The sequence below is a fragment of the Mesoplodon densirostris genome, chromosome 1, assembly GCF_025265405.1.
Source record: "Mesoplodon densirostris isolate mMesDen1 chromosome 1, mMesDen1 primary haplotype, whole genome shotgun sequence".
NCBI classification, from domain to species: Eukaryota; Metazoa; Chordata; class Mammalia; order Artiodactyla; family Ziphiidae; genus Mesoplodon; species Mesoplodon densirostris.
In genome coordinates this window covers 230,791,360-230,819,081 of record NC_082661.1, presented here as the reverse complement: position 1 = coordinate 230,819,081, position 27,722 = coordinate 230,791,360, and the positions used below count along the sequence as shown (strand labels likewise).

At 40.4% G+C, this 27,722-nt stretch overlaps 1 protein-coding gene across 2 annotated transcripts in view; it reads right to left on the bottom strand.

Moving 5' to 3' along the window:
- Window positions 1–27,722, bottom strand: part of ARHGAP10 (Rho GTPase activating protein 10) — a 336,361-nt gene that overhangs the window by 46,348 nt on the left and 262,291 nt on the right. For both annotated transcript variants that reach the window (XM_060116129.1, XM_060116137.1), the window contains one exon: window positions 7,114–7,264. In XM_060116129.1, coding sequence (XP_059972112.1) covers window positions 7,114–7,264 — 151 coding nt within the window. The remainder of the gene's footprint in view (window positions 1–7,113; window positions 7,265–27,722) is intronic.

Sequence of the window (27,722 nt, the reverse complement as noted above, 5' to 3'; positions counted from 1 at the left end):
GACAAAGAAGGGCATTACACAATGATAAAGGGGTCAATCCAGAAAGAAGATATAAGATTTATAAATGTATATGTACCCAGCAGAGGAGCACAAAGATATAGGAAAGCAAATATTAATGGACATAAAGAGATATTAAAGGCAATACAATAACAGTGCGGGACTTTAACACCTCACTTATATCAATGGATAGATCATCCAGGCAGAAAATCAATATGGAAACACTGAATTTAAACAACACATCAGACCAAATGGACTTAATAGATATATACAAATACAGAATATTCCATCCAAAAGCAGAATGCACACTCTTTTCAAGTGCATATGGAACATTCTCCAAGACAGATTACATGTTAGGTCACTAGACAAGTCTCAGGAAGACTCAAATCAAATCAAGCATTTTCTCCAACCACAATGGTATGAAAGTAGAAATCAATCACAGGAAACAAAAGGAAAAACCACAAAAACATGGAGATAAGCCAACATGCTACTGAGCAACCAATGGCTCACTGAAGAAACCAAAGGAGAAATAAGAAAATACCAAGAGATAAATAAAAACAGAAATACAACATGCCAAAATCAACAAGATGGAGCAAAGAAAGTTCATAGCAATACAGGCCTACCTCAAGAAACAAGAAAAACTCCAAGTAACTTCATACCTAAAGGAACTGAAAAAAGAAGAACAAAGTAGTCCAAAATTAGTAGAAGGAAGGAAATAATCAAGAGTGGAAATAAATGAAAGAGATTATAAAAACAATAGAAAAGATCAATGAAAGTACGATCTGGTTCTTTGAAAACACAAAATTGACAAGCCATTAGCTAGACTGCCAAGGGAAAAAGGAGGGCTCACCTAAATAAAATCAGAGATCAAAGACGGGAAGTAACAACCAGAGAAATACAAAGAATCATAAGAAACTACTACAGACAATTACAAGCTAACAAATTGGACAACCTAGAAGAAGTGCATCAACTTCTAGAAACACAGAATCTTCAACTGAATCATGAAGAAATAGAAAATCTGAATAGACCAATTACTAGTAAGGAGGTTGAAACAGAAATCCAAAAATCTCCCAACAAACAAAAGCCCAGGCAGATGGCTTCACTGGTGAATTCTACAAAACACTCAAAGATTTAATACCTATCCTTCTCAAACTCTTCCAAAAAAACTGAAGAGGAGAGAAATCTTCCAAACACATTTTATGAAGCCAACATTACCCTGATGCCAAAACCAAACAAGAACACCACAAAAAAAGAAAATTACAAGCCAATATCCTTGATGAACATAGATGAAAAAAATTCTCAACAAAATATTAGTAAATGAAATCCAATGATACATTAAATACATTAAGAGGATCTTACATCATGATCAAGTGGGATTTATTCCAGGGATGTAAGATTGGTTCAACATCCATAAATCAATCAACATGATACAGCACATCAACAAAATTAAGGATAAAAACCATATGATCATCTCAACAGATGCCAAAAAAGCATTTCAAAAATGCAAAACTCTCAACAAAGTCGGTATAGAGGGCATGTACCTTTACATAATTGAGGCCATATATGACAAACCCACAGCTAACATCATATCCTAACAGTGAAAAGCTAAAAGCTTGTCCTGTAAGATCAGGAAAAAGACAAGGATGCCCACTCTCACCTTACTTTTATTCAACATAGTACTGAAAGTCCTAGCCACAACAATTAGGTAAGAAAAAGAAATAAAAGACATCCAAACCAGAAAGGAAGAAGTAAAACTGTCACTATCCACAGATGACATGATACCTTATAGAGAAAACCCTAAAGCCTCCATCAAAAAAACAGTTAGAATAAATGAATTCATTAAAGTTGCAGGATACAAAATCAATATACAGAAATATGTGGCATTTATATACACTAATAGCAAACTACCATAAACAGAAACTAAGAAAACAATCACATTTATAATTGCAACAAAAAGAACAAGATACCTGGAAGTCAATTTAACCAAGGAGGTGAAAGACCTGTAAACTGAAAATTATAAGGCACTGGAAAGAAACTGAAGAAAACACAAATATATGGAAAGATATTCCATGCTCATGGATTAGAAGAATTTATATTGCTAAAATATCCATGCTCTTTACAGATTCAATGAAATCCCTATCAAAATGCCAATGGCATATTTCACAGAAGCAGAACAAATAACTCTAAAAATTGTATGGAACCACAAAAGACCCCAAATGGCCCAAACAATCTTGAGAAAGAACAACAAAGCTGGAGGTATTATACTCCTTGTCTTCCAACTATACTACAAAGCTATAGTAATCTAAACAGTGTGGTACTGGAACAAAAACAGACACACAGATCAATAGAACAGAATGAGAGTCCAGAAATAAACCTTCACATACATGGACAATTAAATTATGACAAAGGAGCAAATAACATACAATCGAGAAATGACAGTCTCTTCAATAAACAGCATTGGGAAAACTGGACAGCAACATGCAAAAGAATGAAACTAGACCACTAACTTACACCACACACAAAAATCAACTCAAAATGGATTAAACACTTGAATGTAAGAGCTGAAACCATAAAATTTCTAGAAGAAAACAGAGGTGGTAACATAATTGACATCGGTCTTGGCTATGTTTTTGTGGATCTGACTTCAAAGGCAAGGGAAACAAAAGGAAAAATAAACAAATGAGACTACATCAAACTAAAAAGCTTCTGCACAGTGAAGGAAACCATCAACCAAATGAAAAGGCAACCTACTGAATGGGAGATGATATTAGCAAATCACATATCCAATAAGGCATTAATATCTAAAAATATCAAAATATATAAAGAACTCATACAACTTAACAACAAAAGCAAAAATAAATAAATAAAACAACCCAACTGAAAAATGGTCAGAGGATGTGAACAGACGTTTTCCAAAAGAACACACAGAGATGGCCAAAAGACTCATGAAAAGGTGTTCAATATCATCCATTGTTAGGAAAATGCAAATCAAAACCACAATGAGCTATCACCTCATACCTGTTGGAATGGCTATTAACAAAGACAATAAATAACAAATGCTGGAGAGGATGTGGAGAAAAGGGAACCCTAGTACACCATTTCTGGAAATGTAACTTGGTGCAGCCACTAGGGAAAACAGTGTGGAGGTTCCTCAAAGAGTTAAGAGGAGAACTATCATATGACCCAGCTATTCCTCTTCTGGGTATTTATCCAAAGAACACAAAAATATTAATTCGAAGAGACACATGAACCCCAATTTTCATTGCAGCATTATTTACAATAGTCAAGATATGGAAACAACGTAAGTGTCCATCAATAGATGAATTATATATATGTGTACCATACATATTGCATATGTATGTATGCAACTCAGCCATGACAAAGAATGAAATCTTGATATTTGTGACAGCATAGATGGACATTGGAGGTATTTTGCTATATGAAGTAAGTCAGAGAGAGAAAGACAAAAACCATATGATTTCACTCACATCTGAAATCTTAAAAAACAAATGAACAAAATAAAACAAACACATAGATACAGAGAATAGATTAGTGGTTACCAGAGAGGAAGAGAGTTGGGGAGTGGATGAAAGGGCTAAACAGGGTCAAGTGTATGGTGATGGATGATAACTAGACCTGTGGTGGTGATCAGTGTGTAGTGTATACAGATGTCAAATTATAATGCTGTACACCTGAAATTTATATAATTAAAAAAAAGAGGTAGGAAGGACATAAATTTGGAGTGGGCAGGTATAAACAAAAACACAACACACACTAAACTTTTTTAGAGTTACTTTACTACCACGTCTAAGGAAATAACACAAAGATAACCTGAGAACGAAATAAAAGGAAGCCTTTGATTTTTTCATCTTCTTTTTAGCACTTAGCAGCCTACCTCATATTTTGCTATTTCCCAACAATTGATGTAGCCAAATCTACTCAGCTTTGAGGTTTGTGAGACTATTAAATCCTATATGAAAATGAACGATAGGGCTTCTACAAAATAATAAAAAGAATTGCGGAAAAAAATTAACAGCTGCTCTATTTAAAGAAATCTAGCTAGATAATATATCCATTTCAGTTCATCTTAATCATCAACAGAGATCTTTAAGCAAGTAACTAGAATTTTAAAGTCTTCTGCAAATAACAAGTTTAATACCATTAAATCACATGTTAAAAAGGAAAATAAATGAGCATTGTGTATGCAGTATGGCTAAATGTGCCAATGCCAATTAAAGCCTTTGTTAAAGTAAAGATACTAAGTGTCTTTAATTAAACTTGGGGGGCGGGGTTAAAAAAACATAATAAAAAAGATGTCTAACAGCAGAGGGTGTCTCTCCCATTTCACACCAGCTAAGCTAGGATTCTCCACTTCTAGGTCTATCCTACTTCAGCTAATGCTAACAGGTTTGCTGACTGCTAATAACGACTTTCTGATCTGCCTAATGCTGAACTGAAACCAATTCTGAGTGTTTTCCAGGGTTGCCTGTTGGGTCCATCGCATGGTTTCATACCTTACTCAATGCAGAAGAAGAAATAACATACCACAAAACCACTTCACTCAAATACCAAATCTGTGACCAAATCATACAGCTGAGGAAAATCTCCAGTCATCCAAACTAGTTCCTTGAATCTTGGCAAATAATCTACCTAACTTTAAACAAAAATAATTTGTCCTGGATTTTATTAAGTCAAATTTAACTTGTACTACAGTGAATAAATGGGGGTAGGGTAAAGGTGGAAACATACTTACATTTAAACCTTCTATCGGACTCATAAGAAACTAAAAAATTTGGAAAAATCATCAACCAAAGTTGGCTAATAATGCATACCTTAACCAAAACTAGATAAACATGGGAAGTGACTCAACTACCATCAATAAGAAAAAAATACATAAAAAGATTAAACTTTTGAAAATTTCTAATAGAGTTGACAATTAGATGACTCGGGCTACTGAAAAACATTTAAGTCTTGGTGATAAGAAGAGTTTTTTTTTTTTTTTTTTTGAAAGGGTAGAGTTTTCAATGTGCTAAGTAATAATAACATAGCCTTTTAATATCCTTCCCCTGTATGCTTCCTTTCAAAAGCATTTTCACAACCTCTTCATTTATTTCTTTTTTTAGAATATGCAAAATATGGATCCCACTTTGTTCTCCCTGAAACAATTCTTTTTCACACAACTTGAGTTTCACTAAAGCTTAGCTACAAATAATAGGTGGGGGAGGGGAGAGGATAAATAACAGGTTTTAATTGCTTTATCTTATGACCTGTAAGATAAAACAAAATCACTCCATGACCAAAATCATGGGCTTTTCTGATTTTAACAACTTCCAGAAAAATCAAAGGCTGCAATCCAGAAGGATCAGTGTAAAGTTATAAAAAGACAAAATGTAGAATAAGACATCATATAGATGGTGAACGTAAAAACAGACTATAGGAATTAAATATTTGTCCATCTTCTTTTTTCCCTTATAATTAAAGAGTTTTAAATAATTTTTATATGGCCTAAAAATTAGGAAAGCTATGATTGTACACCATTTTGAGTATTTCCATAAAAGATGTGCTAAATACCACTTCAGCAGCTTCTTACCCATTAATAATAATCATTCAGCAACCCAATGATCAAAAGGTTAGTAAACTATGTACACATGACTGGATATTCTGATTCAATTCCTAAAAATACCCGCCAAAGTAGATGTGATTCCCTCTTTGGTCATTTCCTTTATGAAATAGAATCAATTCAGTTTTGCTCAAGGGCCGATGAGCCCAAGTAGGTATTGTTTTACATCGCCCTGATTTTGTTCCCCTCCTACTTTCCAACATTTGCCTTGTTCACTAATTTTTTAACACTTCCACCAGAGGACAAGTGAGATATAAGACAAGGCTCAATTCAAACCAGTCAGCTTTACTCCTTATTAGCAACTCGAGAGAGTGAACATGAGAAAGGAGAGAGAGAATAAGAAGTTGGCTGGGCTCAGAAGCTGAAACTAAGGTCTAAAAGGAAGCTCTGAAAGTACAGGTTGACTTTAATAAATCATGCCCTTTCTCTGGAAAATGAGGATCTGATTGTAAAACTAACGTGTGTGTGTGTGTGTGTGTGTGTGTGTGTGTGTAATATATAAGTGTTTATTCACACACACACACACACACACACACTACAGGAGGCATTCTGAATCCTTGTGTACAGATCCCCTGAGAGTTATTAAAGACAGGTGTCACCTGCTTGCATGGGTCTTTGGATATTAGCTATGTGACATTTCATTATACAGCTGCTTATGATGGAGGTATTGTATGTTTCTATCTTCATTTCCTCCTTCCCTCTGACAATCACCTCACACCTCCAAACCAATAGAACCTTGGTAGTTTCGATCTTATTCTCCACGCCAATAACTACGTGATTACAAATCAGCAACTGGGGTCTCACCATGGCTCACAGCCTTGTTTTGTAGGGATCAGTGGTTAAAATTCCAATTTCTAGGCTCTGGTAAAAATGAGACAATCTGGCAATACTGAGACAAGGTGGCCACATGACCACAGAGAGTTGGAACAGGGTGGCTTGAACGGAAAGTAAGGACTTCCACTGGTCAGAGTCCCACTGCAGCTCGGTCCACTCAGCCTAGCCCTCGACCGTGGTCAATTTGCCACCCCACCACAGGATGAGACACCTGCCTTACAAGACAGTCAGAAAACCGGACGGTGCAGAAGCACAGACCCCAGCGCCACAGGGACCCGTGCCTTTGATCTCAATGCATTTAACATCAGACTCCAATCTCCTCCTCTCATGAAAGATCTACTTTCATTTTAGTTCCTCTTCCATTTGTCTCAGGGTTATGTAACCTCACAGGAGGTCACATAAGTTTCCCCAAAAAGAAATTTTAGCTGTCTTTTCAAAGTAAAAAAAGAACCGTGAATAACAAAGACAAACACAAAACTGAAACGTGCATTCTCTCCCTGACAAGGAAAGATTTACCCTCCCTGTTAATCTCAAAAATCATAATCTTAAGGGGAAAAGAAGTTAAAATCCAAAGGATGGAAAACCATGGCCCGCCCTGGGGACATAGGCTTTGCCATATTCTCAACAGACTATCAAGAAGAAACATGTAATTAACATCTTACCATCTTCCAGTTCAAGACAAAGATTATATACAGCCACGGGTCTCTTAGTCCTCTGGCCTTGTCTCTTCGATTGCCTTGGTGGAGCATTTGGGGGTGATGCTGACAGGGTGACTGGCTCAGGCAGTGTGGCATCAGGCAGGGTCCTAAAAATCTGCCATCAAAACATGAAGGACATTAATTGTTTTCCATGAACAGAAACCTGGGTTTTGCAACAGTATACCAGTACCAAACATTTGGAGTTCATCCAAAAGGGACTGCTGGAGCCAAAAATCCATGCCTTCAAATTTTGGGTATTCAGTCATAAGTCTTTATTTTTTAACAGAGATTTCAAAATAAAATTTCTCATTAAAATTAAGTAAAAGCAGCATCAAATCATTATATTTCAAAATAGATTCATGCCCAAACTAAACAAGTATAACTATTTTCACCAGATGTAGACAATACCACAGCTCTTCATCCACAAAGGAAGTAATCGGGATAAAACATTAAAAACAAATATCCCATTCAATTTCACACAGAGTTATATTTATGCCAAAATGCTAGTCTCATTTTTTTTTTCAAACTACATAAACAGAAACATATGACCGCAAATATTTTTTACACATTTAAAAATAGCCTGTGCTTTACGAAATTACCTTTCGGATTCCCATGAGCATTTTTCAGAAAATGCTTTGTAGATTTCACCAATTTGTTTAATACCTTCCAACTTCTCTTAAATATTTACCTTCCATTTATGAAATCTAGAGTATCAGAACCTTGATTATCTACAGTGTCATTCATCTATCAGCAATAACAACATTAATTAAAATGTGCTGCTTCTTTGCTTAGCAATTTTTTTTTCTCTTGAGAAAAGCAAACTGTGCCATAAAGGGAAGCATATCATACAGAGGTGATTTATAATAAAATTTTCACAGCTGCCAAGACCTGAGTTCAGAAGCTTCCTGTCCCCAACAACACTGGAGTCCCTTCAGCCCTCAATGAAGTCATAACATAAAATATTTAGACATCACCCTGACACTGTATCTCCAGAGGGCTGATGTTCTAAAGGTAGATGCTCGAAGAAAGCCAGCTAGCATTAAACAAACCGTAAATATAAAACTCACAATAAAAGGCACTGTGTGAAAGCCCCACTATTACAAGATTATTATTTATATATTTGAATAAAAACAGGCACATGACCTGTGTATATGAGTGAGCGTATCGCATATATGTATCACATTTAATAGCTAACAAACGTGTCAGAATTATATTCAGTCTAAAAGTTCTCACCTAAAAACTATTATATACCAACAGAAATAAACAATTTCAACAGAGCATTTGCTTTATAAGTACCATACTGCCCCCTCATGTGTAAACTGAATAAAAAATGGTTTAAATTACTGTGGACAAATATTTGCTAGTGAAAAGTTAATTTTGTGCTCCAACTGGTAACCTGCTAATACCGTATTTCCACAGACTTTGTGCTCCAATAGGGCAGTCTGGCAAACAGCAAACTACTCATCTGCCCAAAATCCTCTGCTGTCCCTACTAGAGAATGGACCTGAGGACACAGGGAGGGGGAAGGGTAAGCTGTGACAAAGTGAGAGAGTGGCATGGACATATATACACTACCAAATGTAAAATAGATAGCTAGTGGGAAGCAGCCACATAGCACAGGGAGATCAGCTCGGTGCTTTGTGACCACCTAGAGGGGTGGGATAGGGAGGGTGGGAGGGAGACGCAAGAGGGAGGAGATATGGGGATATATGTCTATGTATAGTTGATTCACTTTGTTATACAGCAGAAACTAACACACCATTGTAAAGCAGTTACACTCCAATAAAGATGTTAAAAAAAAATCCTCTGCTGTCTAGACTATCATCCACATCTGGACTTACTACCCTCTCTCATTGTTCAAATTAAGGAAGGTTGTGAAGTAGAGAGAACAGGAGAGAAGTTAGGTTGTGAAGAGGATGACCATGGTGAAGGAGAGAAGAAAAGGTGGGAAAACTTGATCCCATCCAAAGAAACTAGCACCTGTGTGTGACCAACACTGGGAGTAGCTCATTGACTTATGTTCTATCCTTATAAACATGGCACATGGCTCTGGAATGTTACTCGAACTGGAAACCAAACAACACAGAGCCAATATCCCAAAGTATAAACAAAACAGTGGAAAGGTTATATCCCAAGAACCGGCACTGGATAGCTGACAACCTTCCGAGCAGCCCTTCCTGGAAGATCGCACTGACCGGAATGATGCGAATGCTGACAATGGTTTCCCCTCCCTGCCCCACTCTCCTCCACCACCACACAGGGTGAGGGTGAGGGTAGTAAGGTTGTGAGAGCAGCCCCAGTCTGCAGAGCCAGAATACCAAGCAAACCGGGACCCAAGAGTGTGACTCCAATGTTCCTGGGGGGCTGATCTGAGACATCCCAGAGCTGGGCCTCCAGAAGTCTCCAGAAGAGTTATGACATCATTCAGTTTACATCAGAGTATCTAGGACTATTACTGAGCCATCAAAAAGAAGAAAGTCCTGCTACATGCAACAGCATGCATGAACCTTGAACCTCAGTGAAATAAGTCAGACAGAGAAGGACAACACTTTATGATCTCACTTATATGTGGAATCTTAAAAAAGAAAAAAAAACTCATAGAAACAAAGAACAGACTGAAGACTGGTGGTTACCAGAGGCAGCTCTGGGGATGGATGAAGGTGGCCAAAAAGTACAAACTTCTTCCAGTTATATGATAAATAGGTTCTGGGGATGTAACATCCAGCATGGTGAACACAGTTACCAGCACTATATTATATACTTGAAAGTTGTTAAGATAATACATCTTAAAACTTCTCATCACAAGAAAAAAAATTGTAACTATGTGAGGTGATGATGGATGGTAACTAAATTTATTGGGGTAATTTTTCACAATATATACCCATATCAAATCGTTATGTTGTACACCTTCAACTAATACAATGTTATATGTCAATTATATCTCAATAAAACTGGAGGGGGGAGAATATCTAGGAATGGGGACTGGGCTTTGTGGGAGGGTTGTTTTGTTTTTCTGTGGTTTGTATTTTAAAGCTCCCCAGATGATTCTTTTGTATAGTCAAGGCTGAGAAATACCCATTTAGACAGACATTCCACAGCATTCTGTACTTGTCTTGGATGGACCAAAATCTAAATTGAAACACCAGAAAAATTATTTCAAAAAAAGTGGCACTGGACATATGCAATCAATTCCTTGGATCTTCCCAAGTCCTAATCAGGCATGAAATGTTTCAAAGCTTCTAAAGACCAACCATTCCCTCAAAAAATTCTATGTGTATTAGCATTTCGAAGAGCTTACCTATCATCAAATTAGGTGGTTCCAAAGCACAGATGCTAACTTGAAAAGGTACTATCCTGGCTTTTAAGTCTTCCCAGCAATGGAGGCTTAGACATATTATTAAAAGAGTGTATCTCATCTTCTCATTTATATAGTGAGAGCATAATACTTCTGTCTCAAATTATTACTGGGATTAAATGAGACATTCATAAAGTATTTGGTACAGCACTTGGTACATAGTAACCAGAAGTAAATGGTAGATATTCTATTTGTAAATATGATCACATCCAGTAAATAGTGATAATAAAAATGGATGCAGACCCTTATTACTCTACTAAACCACTGTTTTGAGAGGTCATTAATTTCTTGAGGTCTTGAATTCCTCAAATTCAGTGTTTAGTTAATCAAAAGTGTTTCCGGAAAAACTCATCAAGAAATGGACTAAAGGGAAGCAATAAACAGAGCCTCTTTTCAAAATTCCAAAGTCACCTAGAATCACACAGTTGTTTTGTGTATTTACTTCCACATTTCAGCACTGAAATTTGAGATTTAAATTACTTTCTCTATCATTCATTACTTAATAAACACCTACTAGGTGGTAGGCTTTCTCTGAAGCACTTCAATATCCTCAAGAACCTTTGAGGTACGTATTGCTCTTCACAGTTTAAAATGATAAAAGCTCAAAGATTAAACAATCAGCCCAAGTCTCCACAGTTTGAATATGGCACAGTTGGTATCTTAACTCACAACTCTGATTCCAAAGCCCCCGCTGCCAGTTTAAAAAACAAACAAAATTTAATTCTTAGGGGAAAAATCACCAATTATACTGTTCCATATCTGTTTAGAAAGAGTAAATCTGGAGATTATAGACTCACCATCATTGTGCTATGTTCTAGATGATTCAAGAATGCATTACCTTGTCTGCCAATGCATCAACCTCAGTTCTCAATTCTTTTTTTTTTAAAGCTATTGATACAAAGCTATGCTCTCATGGTTGTCTCTGAAACATCAGAAATGATTTTAAAAGATACTCTTTAAATTCAGAAGAGGAGGAAACAGTGAATTATTTACTTTAAAATTTTGTCTTCTTTCTTGGCAATCTGACTCTAGAAGTTAAAAGTTAGCTGATCTTGTTCTGCATAGCCAATGTGTGTCTTCTTTAAATATAACACTGATTTTCCAATTCTAGAACTATGGCATGGATGCAAATTCCCCTACCGCCCAGGTCTCTTTCCAAAATCGTGTGACTCTCTTAACTTCCGTACATCATGTCACCTTTGTTCTAGGGCAAAAGATGAAATTATCTTAAGGGATAGATCAAGTCTACTCAAAACTTATTTTTTTCAGGGTAGAAAATTTCTTCACTCCAACTACGTATTTACAACATAAGAAAAACTCAAACCAGACAATCCAATGACAAAAACAAAACTCCACACGTAGGTGTGTCAGGTAAGGAAGCGCTTATTCAGGTCTCTGAAGAGTGCTAGCACAAACAAAGTCTGGCACTATTGCTCAGAGTCACAGATTCCTTACACACAACAACTGGATGTTTATGCCCACGGGACACAGCCATACATATAAACACCTCCCCAAGTCCTTTCATCACGCTCTGCTACCAGGGGCCACGTGTGGAAATGACCGGTCCACCTCTGCTGGAAATACTTTGCAGAGAATAGGGAACAAGAATGGGCTCTGCAAATTTCACTTTAGTAACCAACTCAAACCTACAGCATTTGGTTCAGCTGAATTAATAAATACTATGGGTAAAGGAAATTAAGGGGAATGAGGTCATTCTTTTCTAAAAAGCTGTTTCTCCAGAAGAGTTCAGTGGTGTTTCTTGTGATAAGAAGATTACTAATATGTTTGTATATTCCTGTCATCTTGAACAATGACAGTTGCAAGTATTGGGTACTTGCAGTATGGCGGACATTATGCCAAGTACTTGACTTACAAAGATTGAATCCAGATTTCCTGATTCCAGCGTGCATGTCTTGGTCACCATGCCCGCCTGCCTCCAATGTTACCCACTCGTATTAAGCCCCATTTATATTATGTCCTCTTTGGTGATGTCATATCTCTCATAACTATGTGACCCATAACAGAGGTACAGCCAGAAGACAGTTGGAAATTAACGCATACTCCCCTTAGTAAACCTTTAACATGGTAAGGAGGGAAAAATAAAATATCCAATCTCTTTCTAAAATACATAACGATGTTGCTGTACACCTGAAACTAACTCAACATTGTAAATCAACTATATTCCAATAAAGTTAAAAAATTAAAAAAATTAAAAATACAACAAACTAAGGAATAGAACAAAAAGGACACAGACTCACAGACACAGAGAACAAACTAGTGGTTTCCAGTGGGGAGAGGGAAGAGGGGAAGGACAATCCAGGGGTAGAGGATTAAGAGGTACAAACTACTGGGTATCAAATGAGCTATAGAGATATGTTGTACTACACGGGGAATATAGCCAGTATTTTGTAATAACTGTACATGGAGGGTCACCTTTACAAATTGAATAAAACTAAAAATAATGTTTTAAATAAAATTACATGACCATAAAAAATAAAATAAAATACATAAATACGAAATGGCCACATATTTCTTTCAGCTTTGGAGTCTCTAGTGTGTTTAGACAAATACTCGTTACGTTGGGGCTGTAGGACTCTTAAGTTGCCTCCAAGGTAGCCTGAACCATCCATCTACAGCATAACCTCAGAGTTTAGCTCTGGTGGGAACAGTCCACTGAAAGCTCTGACACCTTTCCAGCTGTCTGTCCTTGAACCAGCACTACCCCATGACTAAATGTGGGTCTTTTATAGAAACCTTTAACTAGAAGTAACAATAGCGACTGACAGTGAGATAACAGTTGGGTGCAGGCTAGACGCTGGAAATAGTCTAAGGCTTCATGTTTGTTCTGGTTCATCCAAGCTCAGAATCTCAGCGCTGAAAAGGCTCCTAAGTTATAACTTCAGCCGCCCCTGTATTTCACAGGGGAACAAACGGAGGCCCTGTGGCTAAAGATTCGCTCATATTCACACCACCACTAGCGGCAGACCCAGGCTTTGCTCCCAGACCAAGGCCTCAACGTCCACTGCTATCTCCCATCTTGTTGGCACCAGCCCTTTCTCTGCAACAGACTGTCCTCTATGCATGTACTTCCTCATTGGGGGAGGTTTTTGCTCAGTAGCTGAAATTCCTCTAAGTGCTCTCACATGCATTATCGGACACAAGCCTCAACACAGAGCTGGGAGGCTGACATAGGAGCATGTTACAGGGTCTTGTTCGGAGCCCTGCTGACACCTGTCAGCATGAAACCATTTCCATTATATCACAGGGGAGAGGGAGAAAGGCAGCCAGGAAGAATGAGAGGGAGGAAGCGGGCAGGAGAGACAGCCAGCCCAATGGGCATCCATCCCACAGGCTCCGGCTTGACAGCGGCCCTGACTTACCATGAGCTTCTTTTTTTTTTTTTTTTTTTTAATTTATTTTTGGCTGCGTTGGGTCTTCGTCGCTGCGCGCGGGCTTTCTGTAGTTGCGGCGAGGGGGCGCTATTCTTCGTTGCGGTGTGAGGGCTTCTCATTGCGGTGGCTTCTCTTGTTGTGGATCACGGGCTCTAGAGCACAGGCTCAGTAGTTGTGGCGCAGGGGCTTAGTTGCTCCGTGGCATGTGGGATCTTCCCAGACCAGGGATCGGACCTGGATCCCCTGCATCGGCAGGTGGATTCTTAACCACTGCACCATCAGGGAAGCCCGCCATGAGCTTTTTGAAGAACTTCAATTTTGGTTTACAAACAAAAGTAAAAAAAAAAAAAAAAAAAAAAAAGAAACCAAATTTGGTTTACAACCAATTTATCAATTGGTAGAATTCCTGTTTTTCTCTTTCTTTCTAAGTTTCCAACTTTAATTTCTGGAGACATTTTCCGACCCCTTCCCAAGTCCTAATGGGATATGCATAGTGATTTCTGCAGTTCTCTGTGCACTAAATAGAGGAATACATAACTGACTTTGGGTCTTGACTTCAAGCTTTCAGTAAATGATAACCTTGATCAACAAGACTTTATAAAGTGGAATGTAGCTCCGAACTACCCACCCCAAACCATGGGCATTTTCAGTGACATAAACTGTGGATACAACATCAGTGTCCTGGTCTTCCTAATGTTCAACAAAGACCAAAAGCGGTAATAATAACAGTAATAATAATAATAACTTTGATAACATACTGGAACCAAGTGGTATTAAAGAAATTCGCGTATGCTCCCGGAGTAACTTTCTCCCCAATCAGTTCATGAGATGAACCTCTCCTAATTAAGTCAGTTGCATCACTCTTACATTCATGGTGCAAACACATATTTTCCCAGTTATAAATTGTTGTTTTTTGGTTTACAAACCTTTAAAAACACTCCAGGTGCGGTTTTTATCAATTTGTACCTGCAAACATTTGGGAAACGCAAGCATACACTTTCTGAAGTCAGAAGAAAACACTTTCTCAAACACAGCTGGAACCTGATTTTCGTCACACAAACATCTACAAATATTCTTAACTGAATGAAGAGCCAGTGCTCAGCTAGAATGTTTTCCCCCGATCAATGTGTCCTCACTCACACGCAAACAAAAAGTTTACACTTCTGCGATAGAAATCTAGAATAACATTAAAGAAACATACTCCATGTCAACGACGAGGCACACTCCATCCATGATATTCCTTTGTTTTTCTTTTCCTCCTCTTTCAGTTTAGGTGTACAACTTCTTCCAAAGTTCTTTTTTTTTTTCTCTCTTTGCCACCCTTCGTCTTTCCAGGACTCAAGCCTGCCTTAGAAACGTGTGGTCCTAACGGCGGCACAGAGGGTCAGAACACAGGAAGCCTAGCATCTGCAGTCCCCAAAGGCCTGGAGGTCCGCAAAAAGAGGCCTCCCCCAGCCAGGGCTAGCTCTGGCCATGACAAAAGCAGGACTCTCCCTCAATGTTCCTTGTGAATCTTTAAACTGAATATGAGTAAACACATTTAAAACTGACTCATCATCTTATGAAATTTTCAAGGTAAATGACGTTTTTTTTCCTTTGGCATATAAGCCATGACCCCTAGTTATTTGGGTAGGCAGGAATGACCATTTCCCTGGAAAGAAAAATAAGCCCTGGACCTATTAATTCTACAAAAGGAAATGTGTGAATTTTGATCAGTGAAGAAAACATCTCCTGAAGACATGTATATGATTATATTTATCAGAATCATCTGAAATCTTTTTCCAAGTATGTACGCCCCCAGGCATGGCCTACATATTTAAGAGAGAATGCAACACGTTTTTTGTTTCTTTTTTTTTTCCCATTTTAGCGATCAGAACAATAAAATGCCTAAAGCAAAACCATGTTTTGAAGGTGGTCAATGCTGGGATTTTATGAGAAGCTGCATGGGGAGGGGTGGGGTGTGGTTTCAGCCTTCATATTTAATCACTGCTCCTAAAATTTATGGGTCTAGTCTGGTTTTCACTTTTTAATAATAAATGTCTTTCAAATTATAATTTATCCATGTTACAAAAGTGATAACTAATACATATTACATTCCTTGCAGAAATCCTGATAAACACCAAAAAAAAAAACCTCTTTAAAAATGAAAACTGGGGCTTCCCTGGTGGTGCAGTGGTTGAGAGTCCGCCTGCCGATGCAGGGGACACAGGTTCGTGCCCCGGTCCGGGAAGATCCCACATGCCGCAGAGCGGCGGGGCCCGTGAGCCATGGCCACTGAGCCTGCGCGTCCGGAGCCTGTGCTCCGCAACGGGAGAGGCCACAACAGTGAGAGGCCCGCGTACCGCCAAAAAAAAAAAAAAAAAAAAAGAAAACTACCCATCATCCCACACGCAGAGACATTTCAGTTAAAATGTTGATTACTATTTTTCAGAGTTTTTTCTTCCCGTGCAACATCTGTCTCATTTTAAAGAAGTCAGTCCATCAGGACAACTGTATCTGGAGTCCAGGTTCCTAGAATTTACCAGTATGCAGTCCCTAGTTACACGTGAGAGGTGACCTCTGCTATATGCATCTGTTAGGAATAAGCTTTGGGCATGATTCGATTTCTAAACGCATTAGGACTCAGCTAGATTTTACCCCCAAATTGAAACGTTTCTAATTAGGGGTTTAGAAGATAGTCGTGCATAATTTTAAGAACATTCCAAACAGCCCAATGTTTAGACAGACCCTCATGCCTGCCAGCTCAAGGTTATGTGAAGGTCACACGTACTGAAGGCCGACACCAGCCTTTCCTTCAGTGTGTACGATTTATTTTCATAAGTCTTAAATATGATGAAAGCATCAACTGTACCGCGTTCCTGCACCTTACAAGGAACATCTCAAAAGGTGAATGCTTAGATTCTTGGATTCCACCTCAGTTTGGAACTCACTCACCCTCCGTCATTTGCAGCTGTGTTTGAAGTGCCAAAAAAGGAAGATTTCCCTCAACTGATCACACTTCGCCTAGGACCAGCTTTGACACAAAGGCTTCCAATCATGAGGAAAAGTGCAATGATGTGTTAAGTGTATTCCTTTAATTGGAAGGACAGAGAACAGTCAGGATAAACCAGCCAGAGAACCACACACACGGAGGAGAGCAGCATCCCTTCATGTTTTGCTGTTGATATTCTAATTATCAAGTGTTTGGCACTTAACATCAGCATGAAATGTTTAGCACCTGTCAAATTGGGTCATGCACGCTTATCCTTGCCACAAAAGTTGTCAAGATTCCAACACTGGGGCTTCCCTGGTGGCGCAGTGGTTTAGAGTCCGCCTGCCGATGCAGGGGACATGGGTTTGTGCCCCGGTCCAGGAAGATCCCACATGCCGCGGAGCAGCTGGGCCTGTGAGCCATGGCCACTGAGCCTGCGCATCCAGAGCCTGTGCTCCGCAACGGGAGAGGCCACGGCAGTGAGAGGCCCGCGTACCACAAAAAAAAAAAAAAAAAAAAAAGATTCCAACACTGTTATCATTACGTGTATGTTTATTTACTGGGAGATGAGCATGTTTAAGATTTTTATGAAACTTAAACATATAAATGTGGAGGAGCCATCAACGAATGCTAAGATTAAAGGGTAAAAATCTGCTGGGGGATGGATTCTTAAATCTCCGGGAATCTCCTAATGGACCAATTACCAGCAATTACAAAGAGATCAGTGCATTTACAATTGAGAAATCTGGCAGCCACCACCCGTAGCAGTTTTAAAACACGGCTACAAATTCCTTGACATTCTTCCCAGCAAGAAGCACTGTCTTTGTCTCCTCCCCTTGAATCTGGGCATGCTCCCGCCTGAATCAATCAATAGCATATGCATCAGTGATGCTCCATGGCTTCTGATGCTAAATCACAAAAGGCCCTCCAGTCTCTGCCTTGTTGGCTGTCACCCTCACTCAGAGCCCTGAGGCTGCCACACTCTTCGAGGAAGCCCAAACTACCGGAAGAGGCTGGTGTGCCTGACTCTGCTTAAGAGTCCCAGAGGAGCCCCGCCTCTGGTCACCCCAGCCCCGTCACTGGATGTGAGTACAGAGCCTCCAGATGATTCCAGCCCCCAGCCATTCAAGACTTTGCAGGTGATAGACTTTGAAGAATCAACATCATTTATCTACCACCTTGAAATACATAAGCAGAATCTAATCCTGAAGAAAAGCGTCAAATTACAGAAGATTTTGCAAAACCACTGGCCCCTACTCTTTAAAAAAGTACCAGTATCGCGAATAACAAAAAGACTAAGAAACTAGTTCCAAATGAATGGAGACTAGAAAGACATGACAATTATTAAATACAATGCATGATATTGGATTGGATCCTGCATTGGGGGCATTCTTCTATAATAGGTATCATCTGACGACTGGTTAAGCACGAATATGGATTACCTGTTACACTACTGTTTCTCAAACATTGAGGCATACATAAGTCACTTGGAGGTCCTGTGAAAGTGCAGATTCCACTTTTTTTTTTTTTTCTTTTTGGCCACGCTACACAGCATGTGGGATCTTAGTTCCTGGACCAGGGATCGACTCCACCACCACCCCCCTGCAGTGAAAGTGCAGGGTCTTAGCCACTGGCCTGCCAGGGAAGTCCCAAGCACAGATTCTGATTTAGCAGGCCAGGGGTTGGGGCCTCAACTTCTCATTTCCAACAAATTCCCAATTTGTGTCAACATGTTGGACTACAGTCACACTTAGAGTTGCAATATATTCAACATAGCAGGGGTCACCAACCACCAGGCCGCGGCCTGTTAGGAAGGGGGCCGCACGGCAGGAGGTTAGCAGCGGGCGGGAGGCTTCATCTGCCCCGTCGCTCCCCATCACTCGCATTATGCCTGAATCATCACCACCACCCACCGCCGCACCCCCCCCCGTCCGTGGAAACACTGTCTTCCACGAAACCGGTGCCTAGTAAAAAGGTTGGGGACCTCTGCCACACAGTATACGTGCCAAATGTCCTGAACTTGTCCTCGTTTTTAGAAGACACGTGCTGAAGAATTTAGAAATGAAAGGTCATGATGTAAGGGAACTTAGTCTCAAATGGTTCAACAACAGTAGCAATAATAATTATATCGTATAGAGTATACAAATGTTTATTGTATTGTTGTTGCAACCTTCCTATGGGCCTGAACTTTTTCAAAGGAAAATTCTGAAAAAGAAAGGGTAGTATATAAATTGGTATCAACAATCCTACACGGTTGCTATTTTGATTTCAATGACAAAGATGAGGAAACAGATGCTTGGAGAGATTAAATAACCTATGCATAATCATATTACTAATAGCCCCAAGGCCATAAAGTTAAGTAATGCCCTTGCTTATTTATTTGACAAATATTGTTAAGTACTTGCTATTTGATTGTCACCACTGCACTGTGACTTTGGAGAATAACAACCTTCGCAGGCTTCAGTGTCCTGATCAAGCTGTACCAGACCAGATGACTTCTAGCAACTCAAACACCATGTTATCGACACAAGCCAACGTACCTTTCAATCACTAGATTCTTCCCACACTTCATTACAGCATCCTCCCTCCATCTTCATGGCAGAATAAAAGGGTAAACATCGTTAGAAACCATATCCATCCGACCAAGACCAAATCACAGACCTCTGTGAAGTTTTATTAATAACCACAATAGACATAATGTCAAAAACTAAAAAAAGTTCAGGAATTAAGCCACACATTTGCTCTGAGAAACAGCATTATCCCTTATTCAGATACCAGACTTAGGTTTCATGAAAGCAGACTTCAAAATATTCTGCATAAGGTTAAGGATGCTTTCACCACTTTAGGGCCTGAAAGGAAAGCCCGCTCAAAGGGCCAAAGATATTTTCAAAAATTTAATCTTAATTCTGCAACCAAAAAATGGTACATGTGAATGGGGCCAGGGATTTCCCTCAGCTGAGGGAAATCTTCTGACAAACAGAGATTCCAAATTAGGCTCTGGATTGATTTCTATTGATAAAAGAATGGTGACCAACTGGAAAATCAGAAAGGATAACCAGAACTACACAGGTGAACTAGGAACCTGCCAATTAATTTCCTTCAGTCCAGGGCTTTCGGGCTGGGAAACAGATCAACTTTCTGTACATCTGCATTCTTTTTTTTCCCCTGTTTTTTTTGAATTCACTTTTTAAATGATTTTTTAATGTTATATTGGAGTATAGTTGATTCACAAAGTTGTATTAGCTTCAGGTGTACAGCAACATTTCTAGTGGTATGCCTCAGAGCTCTAGTTCAATATTTGTCACCCGTGGTTTGGTCTTCATCGACAGAAGACACAAAGTCAGGAGAGATACCAAATAATTTCCTGAGCAAGAAGTGTGCCCAAGCAGCCTTCAGCAGTTTGAAAACAAACCAACCAGCAAGACAGGATCTAAAGGGAAAAACTATCGAGCAGTACCTACATGTCTAAAAAGCAGTCACACAGGTACAGTTAAGGGGACCATCTACTTCAGCAGCCACCAGGAAAAGACCAGCATGGACAGTAACACCAGGCTGAGGCCACCACAGGTCATGGCTGGCAAGCTTACAATGTCACAGACAGGATTAAATGACACAGAGTACACCTAGAACAAGGAGGATGCTCATCCCATCCGCACTCCTTACTGACTGGACCAGGCGAAGGCATTATATCCCGTTCTGCAGTAAGTCACTGAGAAACAGAATTGTCCCCAGTGGGGTGTAAAGATTCTAGTCACCAGGCTTCCCTGGTGGCGCAGTGGTTGGGGGTCCGCCTGCCGATGCAGGGGACATGGGTTCGTGCCCCGGTCCGGGAGGATCCTACATGCCACGGAGTGGCTGGGTCCGTGAGCCATGGCCGCTGAGCCTGCGTGTCCGGAGCCTGTGCTCCACAATGGGAGAGGCCACAACAGTGAGAGGCCCGCATATCGGAAAAAAAAAAAAAAAAGATTCTAGTTACCAATTCCAACGTGCAGTGAGGGTTTCCCCACACCAACAAGCAATTCTCTGACACCTACCAGGTGTCCTACAATTCAACACAATTCTGACCCTATCTACCTGCAGCCAGGATCAGATGCCACAGGTTAAAAGCTGAGTCCAACAAAACTAACTCCTACTTCAGATGCCATTCACAAGTCCAGGTTGTTAACTGTGCTTCTGATAGACGGGCTATAAATCAGAGGTTCCCACGACCCCCTCTCCTTGGGTTCAATTAATTTGCTAGAGTGGCTCAGAGAACTCAGAAAATCCACATACTCACTAGATCAGCAATTTATGACAAAGGATATTAAAGAGCACGAATCAACAGCCAGATAGAGAGATACAGAGAGATGCACAGGGCGAGGTCCCAAAGGAGCTTCTGTCCTGGTGGAGTTTCGGGCCTGCAAGGTAGCATGCAGAAGCCTTCTGGTTCCCCAACCTGGAAGCTCTCTGAATCCCCTCCTCTCAAGTTTTTATGGGGGCTTCAATATAAAGGCATGATTGATTAAACTGATGGGGCTTCCCTGGTGGCGCAGTGGTTGAGAGCCCGCCTACCAATGCAGGGGACATGGGTTCGTGCCCCGGTCCGGGAAGATCCCACATGCCATGGAGCGGCTGGGCCCGTGAGCCATGGCCGCTGAGCCTGTGCATCCGGAGCCTGTGCTCTGCAATGGGAGAGGCCACAGCAGTGAGAGGCCCGCGTACCGCAAAAAAGAAAAAAAAAAAAAAAAAACACTGGCCACTGATGATTGATTCAACCCCCAGCCCCTCTTTGCTCCCCCCAAATCCGGGGGTGGGAATGAACATTCCAATCCTTTATTCATGGTTGATTCTCTGGCAATCTGCCCCCACCCTTAGGTGCTTTCCAAAAGTCATCTAATTAACATAAGCCCAGTCGTGGTGCAAAGGGGCTTGTCATAAATAGGAAGACACCCATTTCATCTTTATGGCCCTGAAGGGACTTCAGGAACTGAGGGCGAGAAATGAGAAGCGAAATATAACAAAGATGTGCCTAGTGCCCTTATCGCTCAGGAAACTCCAAGGGTTCTGGGAGCTGGGAGCCAGGCACCATGGACAAAGACCAAATATATATTTCTTATTATAAACCACATCAAAGAATGCACCCAGGAAGGTAGGAAACTCAAAACAAAGTCGTACAAGTGAAGGACCCCGAAAGAAATCCAACGGGTGCTGTACCAATCCTCAGATTCTAAAAACACTCTCATGTGGAAGAGGGATTCACCTTGTACTTGGCCCAGAGGTTAAACTGGGGCTAATGGGTTGAGATTATAAAAAGGCACATGTCAGCTGAATATGAGGGGAAACAACTTTCTGGACTGGTGAACTTGCACAATTGCTGGGCAGGTCAACTTGGGAGATACTGAGTTCCGTGTCACCAAAATTTTAAAGGTAAGAATAGGGGCATTCCAAAAGAGGTTCAAATACTACACGCAGGGCTTGAATAGCTGACCCGTGCATCTACGGGTGACAAAATACAGGCCCATGCCCCAAAGACATTCTCACTCACCAAGCTATGTGAGACAACTGACTCACTCTTCTCAATACAGAAGCCAGCATGTCAAGGTGCCCTGTCACCCTTTTCTGCTGACAGAGCAACCTTTCCGAATCCCTGATAAACACAGCCTGTGCCATGCCGGAACTTGAACTCCCTTCATTCCCGACTCCAAGTCAGCCACATTCAGGGTTCTGATTTCATTGGCAGTGCACAGTTATTAACATGTCAAAGCAGGGACCTGGACTGTTCAGGGAGTAATCTCATCTTAATATTCCTCTTAACCTGGTTTTCTCTTTCCCAAAAAAGAACATACCATATATTAACAAGTACATGAAAAGGCTTTGTAAACTGTTATAATTTCATAAATGTGTTCATCATAAAGTCATCCTTATTTGGCCCCCAGAAATACTAACTTTATAATTCTTCCACAGACATGTCCAAGAGCATAATAGCCTCCTAGAAGTTTCCTAAGGGCCACAGCACCTATTGGCATTTTAACCTGATTTTCCTATATCACAGTATGCAAAAATATGCAGACACACACAAAAAGACTATACAGGTGCTATAGTCCTACTGAGTACTATTCCCAAGAAGACCTGAGAGTTCCACTGAGAAGTCAAGTCAGTGTGTGGGGAAAGGATGGGAGAGAGAGGAGGGCAGGGAAGGTGGAAATCTTAACCAGGTAGTGAGAGCTCTAAAATTGCTGTCAATATGGGGAGAATACTATGAGAAGATAATTGATGACCTGCAGAACCTGCACTGTATTTTCATCTTTACAACTTTTATTGTATGAAAGATGCATATAACATTTGTTCTGTAAATACATAACCTTTAAAAATATTCCCTTTTCAGAGCCCTCCTACACTGCTGGTGGGAATGTAAATTGGTACAGCCACTAAGGAGAAAAGCATGGAGGTTTCTCAAAAAACTAAAAATAGAGCTACTGTATGATCCAGCAATTCTGCTCCTGGACATATACCCAGAGAAAACTATAATTTAAAAAGATGCATGTGGAGACCTCCAAGATGGCGCATGTAAGACGTGGAGATCACCTTCCTCCCCACAAATACATCAGAAATACTTCTACACGTGGAACAACTCCTACAGAACACCTACTGAACACTGGCAGAAGACCTCAGACCTCCCAAAAGACAAGAAACTCCCCACGTACCTGGATAGGGCAAAAGAAAAAAGAAAAAACAGAGACAAAAGAATAGGGATGGGACCCGCACCAGTGGGAGGGAGCTGTGAAGGAGGAAAAGTTTCCACACACTAAGAAGCCCCTTCGCGGGTGGAGACTGCGGGTGGCAGAGGGGGGAAGCTTTGGAGCCATGGAGGAGAGTGCAGCCACAGGGGTGCGGAGGGCAATGCGGAGAGATTCCCGCACAGAGGATCGGTGCCGACCAGCACTCACCAGCCCGAGAGGCTTGAGGCTTGTCTGCTCACTCACCGGGGCGGACAGGGGCTGGGAGCTGAGGCTCGGGCTTCAGAGGTCAGACCCCAGGGAGAGGACTGGGGTTGGCTGCGTGACCACAGCCTGAAGGGGCTAGTGTGCCACAGCTAGCCAGGAGGGAGCCCGGGAAAGAGTCTGGACCTGCCGAAGAGGCAAGAGACCATTGTTCTGCAGTGCACGAGGAGAGGGGATTCAGAGCACCACCTAAACGAGCTCTAGAGACGGGCGTGAGCCTGGCTATCAGCCCAGACACCAGAGACGGGCGTGAGATGCTAAGGCTGCTACTGCAACCACCAAGAAGCCTGTGTGCAAGCACAGGTCACTATCCACACCTCCCCTCCCAGGAGCCTGTGCAGCCCGCCCCTGCCAGGGTCCCATGAGACAGGGACAACTTCCCCGGGAGAACACACTGCACGCCTCAGGCTGGTGCAACATCATGCCGGCCTCTGCTGCCCAAGCTCACCTGCATTCCCTACGCCTCCCTCCCCCGGCCTAAGTGAGCCAGAGGCCCCTAATCAGCTGCTCCTTTAGCCCCGTCCTGTCTGTGGGAGGAACAGACACCCTCAGGCAAACTACACACAAAGGTAGGGCCAATCCAAAGCTGAATCCCAGGAGCTGTGCAAACAAAGAACAGAAAGGGAAATTTCTCACAGCAGCCTCAGGAGCAGCATATTAACTCTCCACAGTCAACTTGATGTAGGCTGCATCTCTGGAATGCCTGAATAGACAACGAATCATCCCAAAATTGAGGTGGTGGACTTTGGGAGCAACTGTAGACTTGGGCTTTGCTTTCTGCATCTAATTTGTTTCTGGTTTTATTTTTATCTTAGCTTAGTAGTTAGAGTTTATTATCATTGGTAGAGCTGTTTATTGGTTTGGTTGCTCTCTTCCTATTTTTATATATTTTTTTCCTTTTTCTCCTTTTGTGGGTGTGTGTGTGTATGTTTTATTTTAACAACTTTTTAAATTTTATTTTATTCTTTCTTTCTTTTTTCTCCCGTTTCTTCTGAGTCGTGTGGCTGACAGGGTCTTGTTGCTCTGGCTGGGTGTCAGGCCTGTGCCTCTGAGGTGAGAGAGCCAAGTTCAGGACACTGGTCCACAAGAGACCTCCCAGCTCCATGTAATATCAAACGGCGAAAGCTCTCCCAGAGATCTCCATCTCAATGCTAAGAACCAGCTCCACTCAACAACCAGCAAGCTACAGTGCTGGATACCCTATGCCAAACAACTAGCAAGACAGGAACACAACCCCACACGTTAGCAGAGAGGCTGCTTAAAATCATAATACGGTGACAGACACCCCAAAACAAGCCACCGGACACAGTCCTGCCCACCAGAAAGACAACATCCAGCCTCATCCATGAGAACACAAGCACTAGTCTGCTCCATCAGGAACCGTACACAACCCACTGAACCAACCTCACCCACTGGGGGCAGACACCAAAAACAACAGGAACCTGTAGGCTGCAAAAAGGAGATCCCAAACACAGTATGTTAAGCAAAATGGGAAGACAGAGAAACACACAACAGATGAAGAAGCAAGGTAAAAACCCAGCAGACCAAACAAATGAAGAGGAAATACGCAGTCTACCTGGAAAAGAATTCAGAGTAATGATAGTAAAGATGATCCAAAATCGTGGAAAAGAATGGAGAAAATACAAGAAAAGTTTAACAAGGACCGAGAAGAACTAAAGAACAAACAATGATGAACAAGATAATAAATGAAATTAAAAATTCTCTAGAAGGATTCAATAGCAGAATAACTGAGGCAGAAGAATGGATAAGTGACCAGGAAAATAAAATAGTGGAAATAACTACTGCAGAGCAGAATAAAGAAAAAAGAATGAAAAGAATTGAGGACAGTCTTAGAGACCTCTGGGACAACATTAAACTCACCGACATTTGAATGATAGGGATCCCAGAAGAAGAAGAGAAAAAGAAAGGGACTGAGAAAATATTTGAACAGATTATACTTGAAAACTTCCCTAATATGGCAAAGTAAATAGTCAATCAAGTCGAGGAAGCGCAAAGAGTCTGATACAGGATAAATCCAAGGAGAAACACGCCAAGACACATATTAATCAAACTATCAAAAATTAAATACAACGAAGAAATATTAACAGCAGCAAGGGAAAACAACAAATAACACACAAGGGAATCCCCATAAGGTTAACAGCTGATCTTTCAGCAGACACTCCGCAAGCCAGAAGGGAGTGGCAGGACATATTTAAAGTGATGAAAGGAAAAACCTACAATCCAGATTACTCTACCCAGCAAGGTTCTCATTCAGATTAGACAGAGAAATTAAAACCTTTACAGACAAGCAAAAGTTAAGAGAATTCAGTACCACCAAACCAGTTTTACAACAAATGCTAAAGGAACTTCTCTAGGCAGGAAACACAAGAGATGGAAAAGACCTACAAAAACAACCCCAAAACAATAAAGAAAATAGTAATAGGAACATACATATCAATAATTACCTTAAATGTAAATGAATTAAATGCTCCAACCAAAAGACATAGACTGGCTGAATGGATCCAAAAACAAAACCCATGTATATGCTGTCTACAAGAGACCCACTTCAGACCTAGGGACACATACAAACTGAAAGTGAGGGGATGGAAAAAGATATTTCATGCACATGGAAAGCAAAAGAATGCTGGAATAGCAATACTCATATTGAGCAAAACAGAATTTAAAATAAAGACTATTAAAAGAGACAAAAAAGGACACTATTTAATGATCAAGGGATCAATCCAAGAAGATATAACAATTGTAAATATTTATGCACCCAAAATAGGAGCACCGGGTGGGATAGGGAGGGTGGGAGGGAGATGCAAAAGGGAGGGGATATGGAAACATATGTATATGTATAACTGATTAAATTTGTTATAAAGCAAAAAAATAAAAATAAAAAAATAAAAACAAAATAGGAGCACCTCAGTACATAAGGCAAATGCTAACAGTCATAAAAGGGATAATCGACAGTAACACAATCATAGTAGGGAACTTTAACACCCCACTTTCACCAATGGGCAGATCATTCCAAATAAAAATAAATAAGGAAACACAAGCTTTAAATGATACATTACACAAGACGGACTTAATTGATATTTATAGGACATTCCATCCAAAAACAACAGAATACACTTTCTTCTCAAGTGCTCATGGAACATCCTCCAGGATAGATCATATCTTGGGTCATAAATCAAGCCTTGGTAAATTTAAGAAAATTAAAACCGTATCAAGTATCTTTTCCAACCAGAATGCTATGAGACTATATATCAATTACAGGAAAACATCTCTATAAAATACAAACATATGGAGGCTAAACAATACACTACTAAATAACCAAGAGATTACTGACAAAATCAAAGAGGATATAAAAAATACCTAGAAACAACTGACAATTAAAACACGATGGCCCAAAACCTATGGGATTCAGCAAAAGCAGTTCTAAGAGGGAAGTTTATAGCAATACAATCCTACCTCAAGAAACAAGAAACAACTCAAATAAACAACCTAACCTTACACCTAAAGCAATTAGAGAAAGAAGAATAACAACAAAAAAAAATTCCCAAAGTTAGCATGAGGAAAGAAATCATAAAGATCAGATCAGAAATAAGGGAAAAAGAAATGAAGAAAACAATAGCAAATATCAATAAAACTAAAAGCTGGTTCTTTGAGAAGATAAAACTGATACACCATTAGTGAGACTCATCAAAAAAAAAAAGGGAGAAGACTCAAAGCAACAGAATTAGAAATAAACAAGGAGAAATAACAACTGACAGTGCAGAAATGCAAAGGATCATGAGAGATTACTACAAGCAACTTTATGCCAATAAAATGGACAACCTGGAAGAAAAGACAAATTACTAGAAAAGCACAAC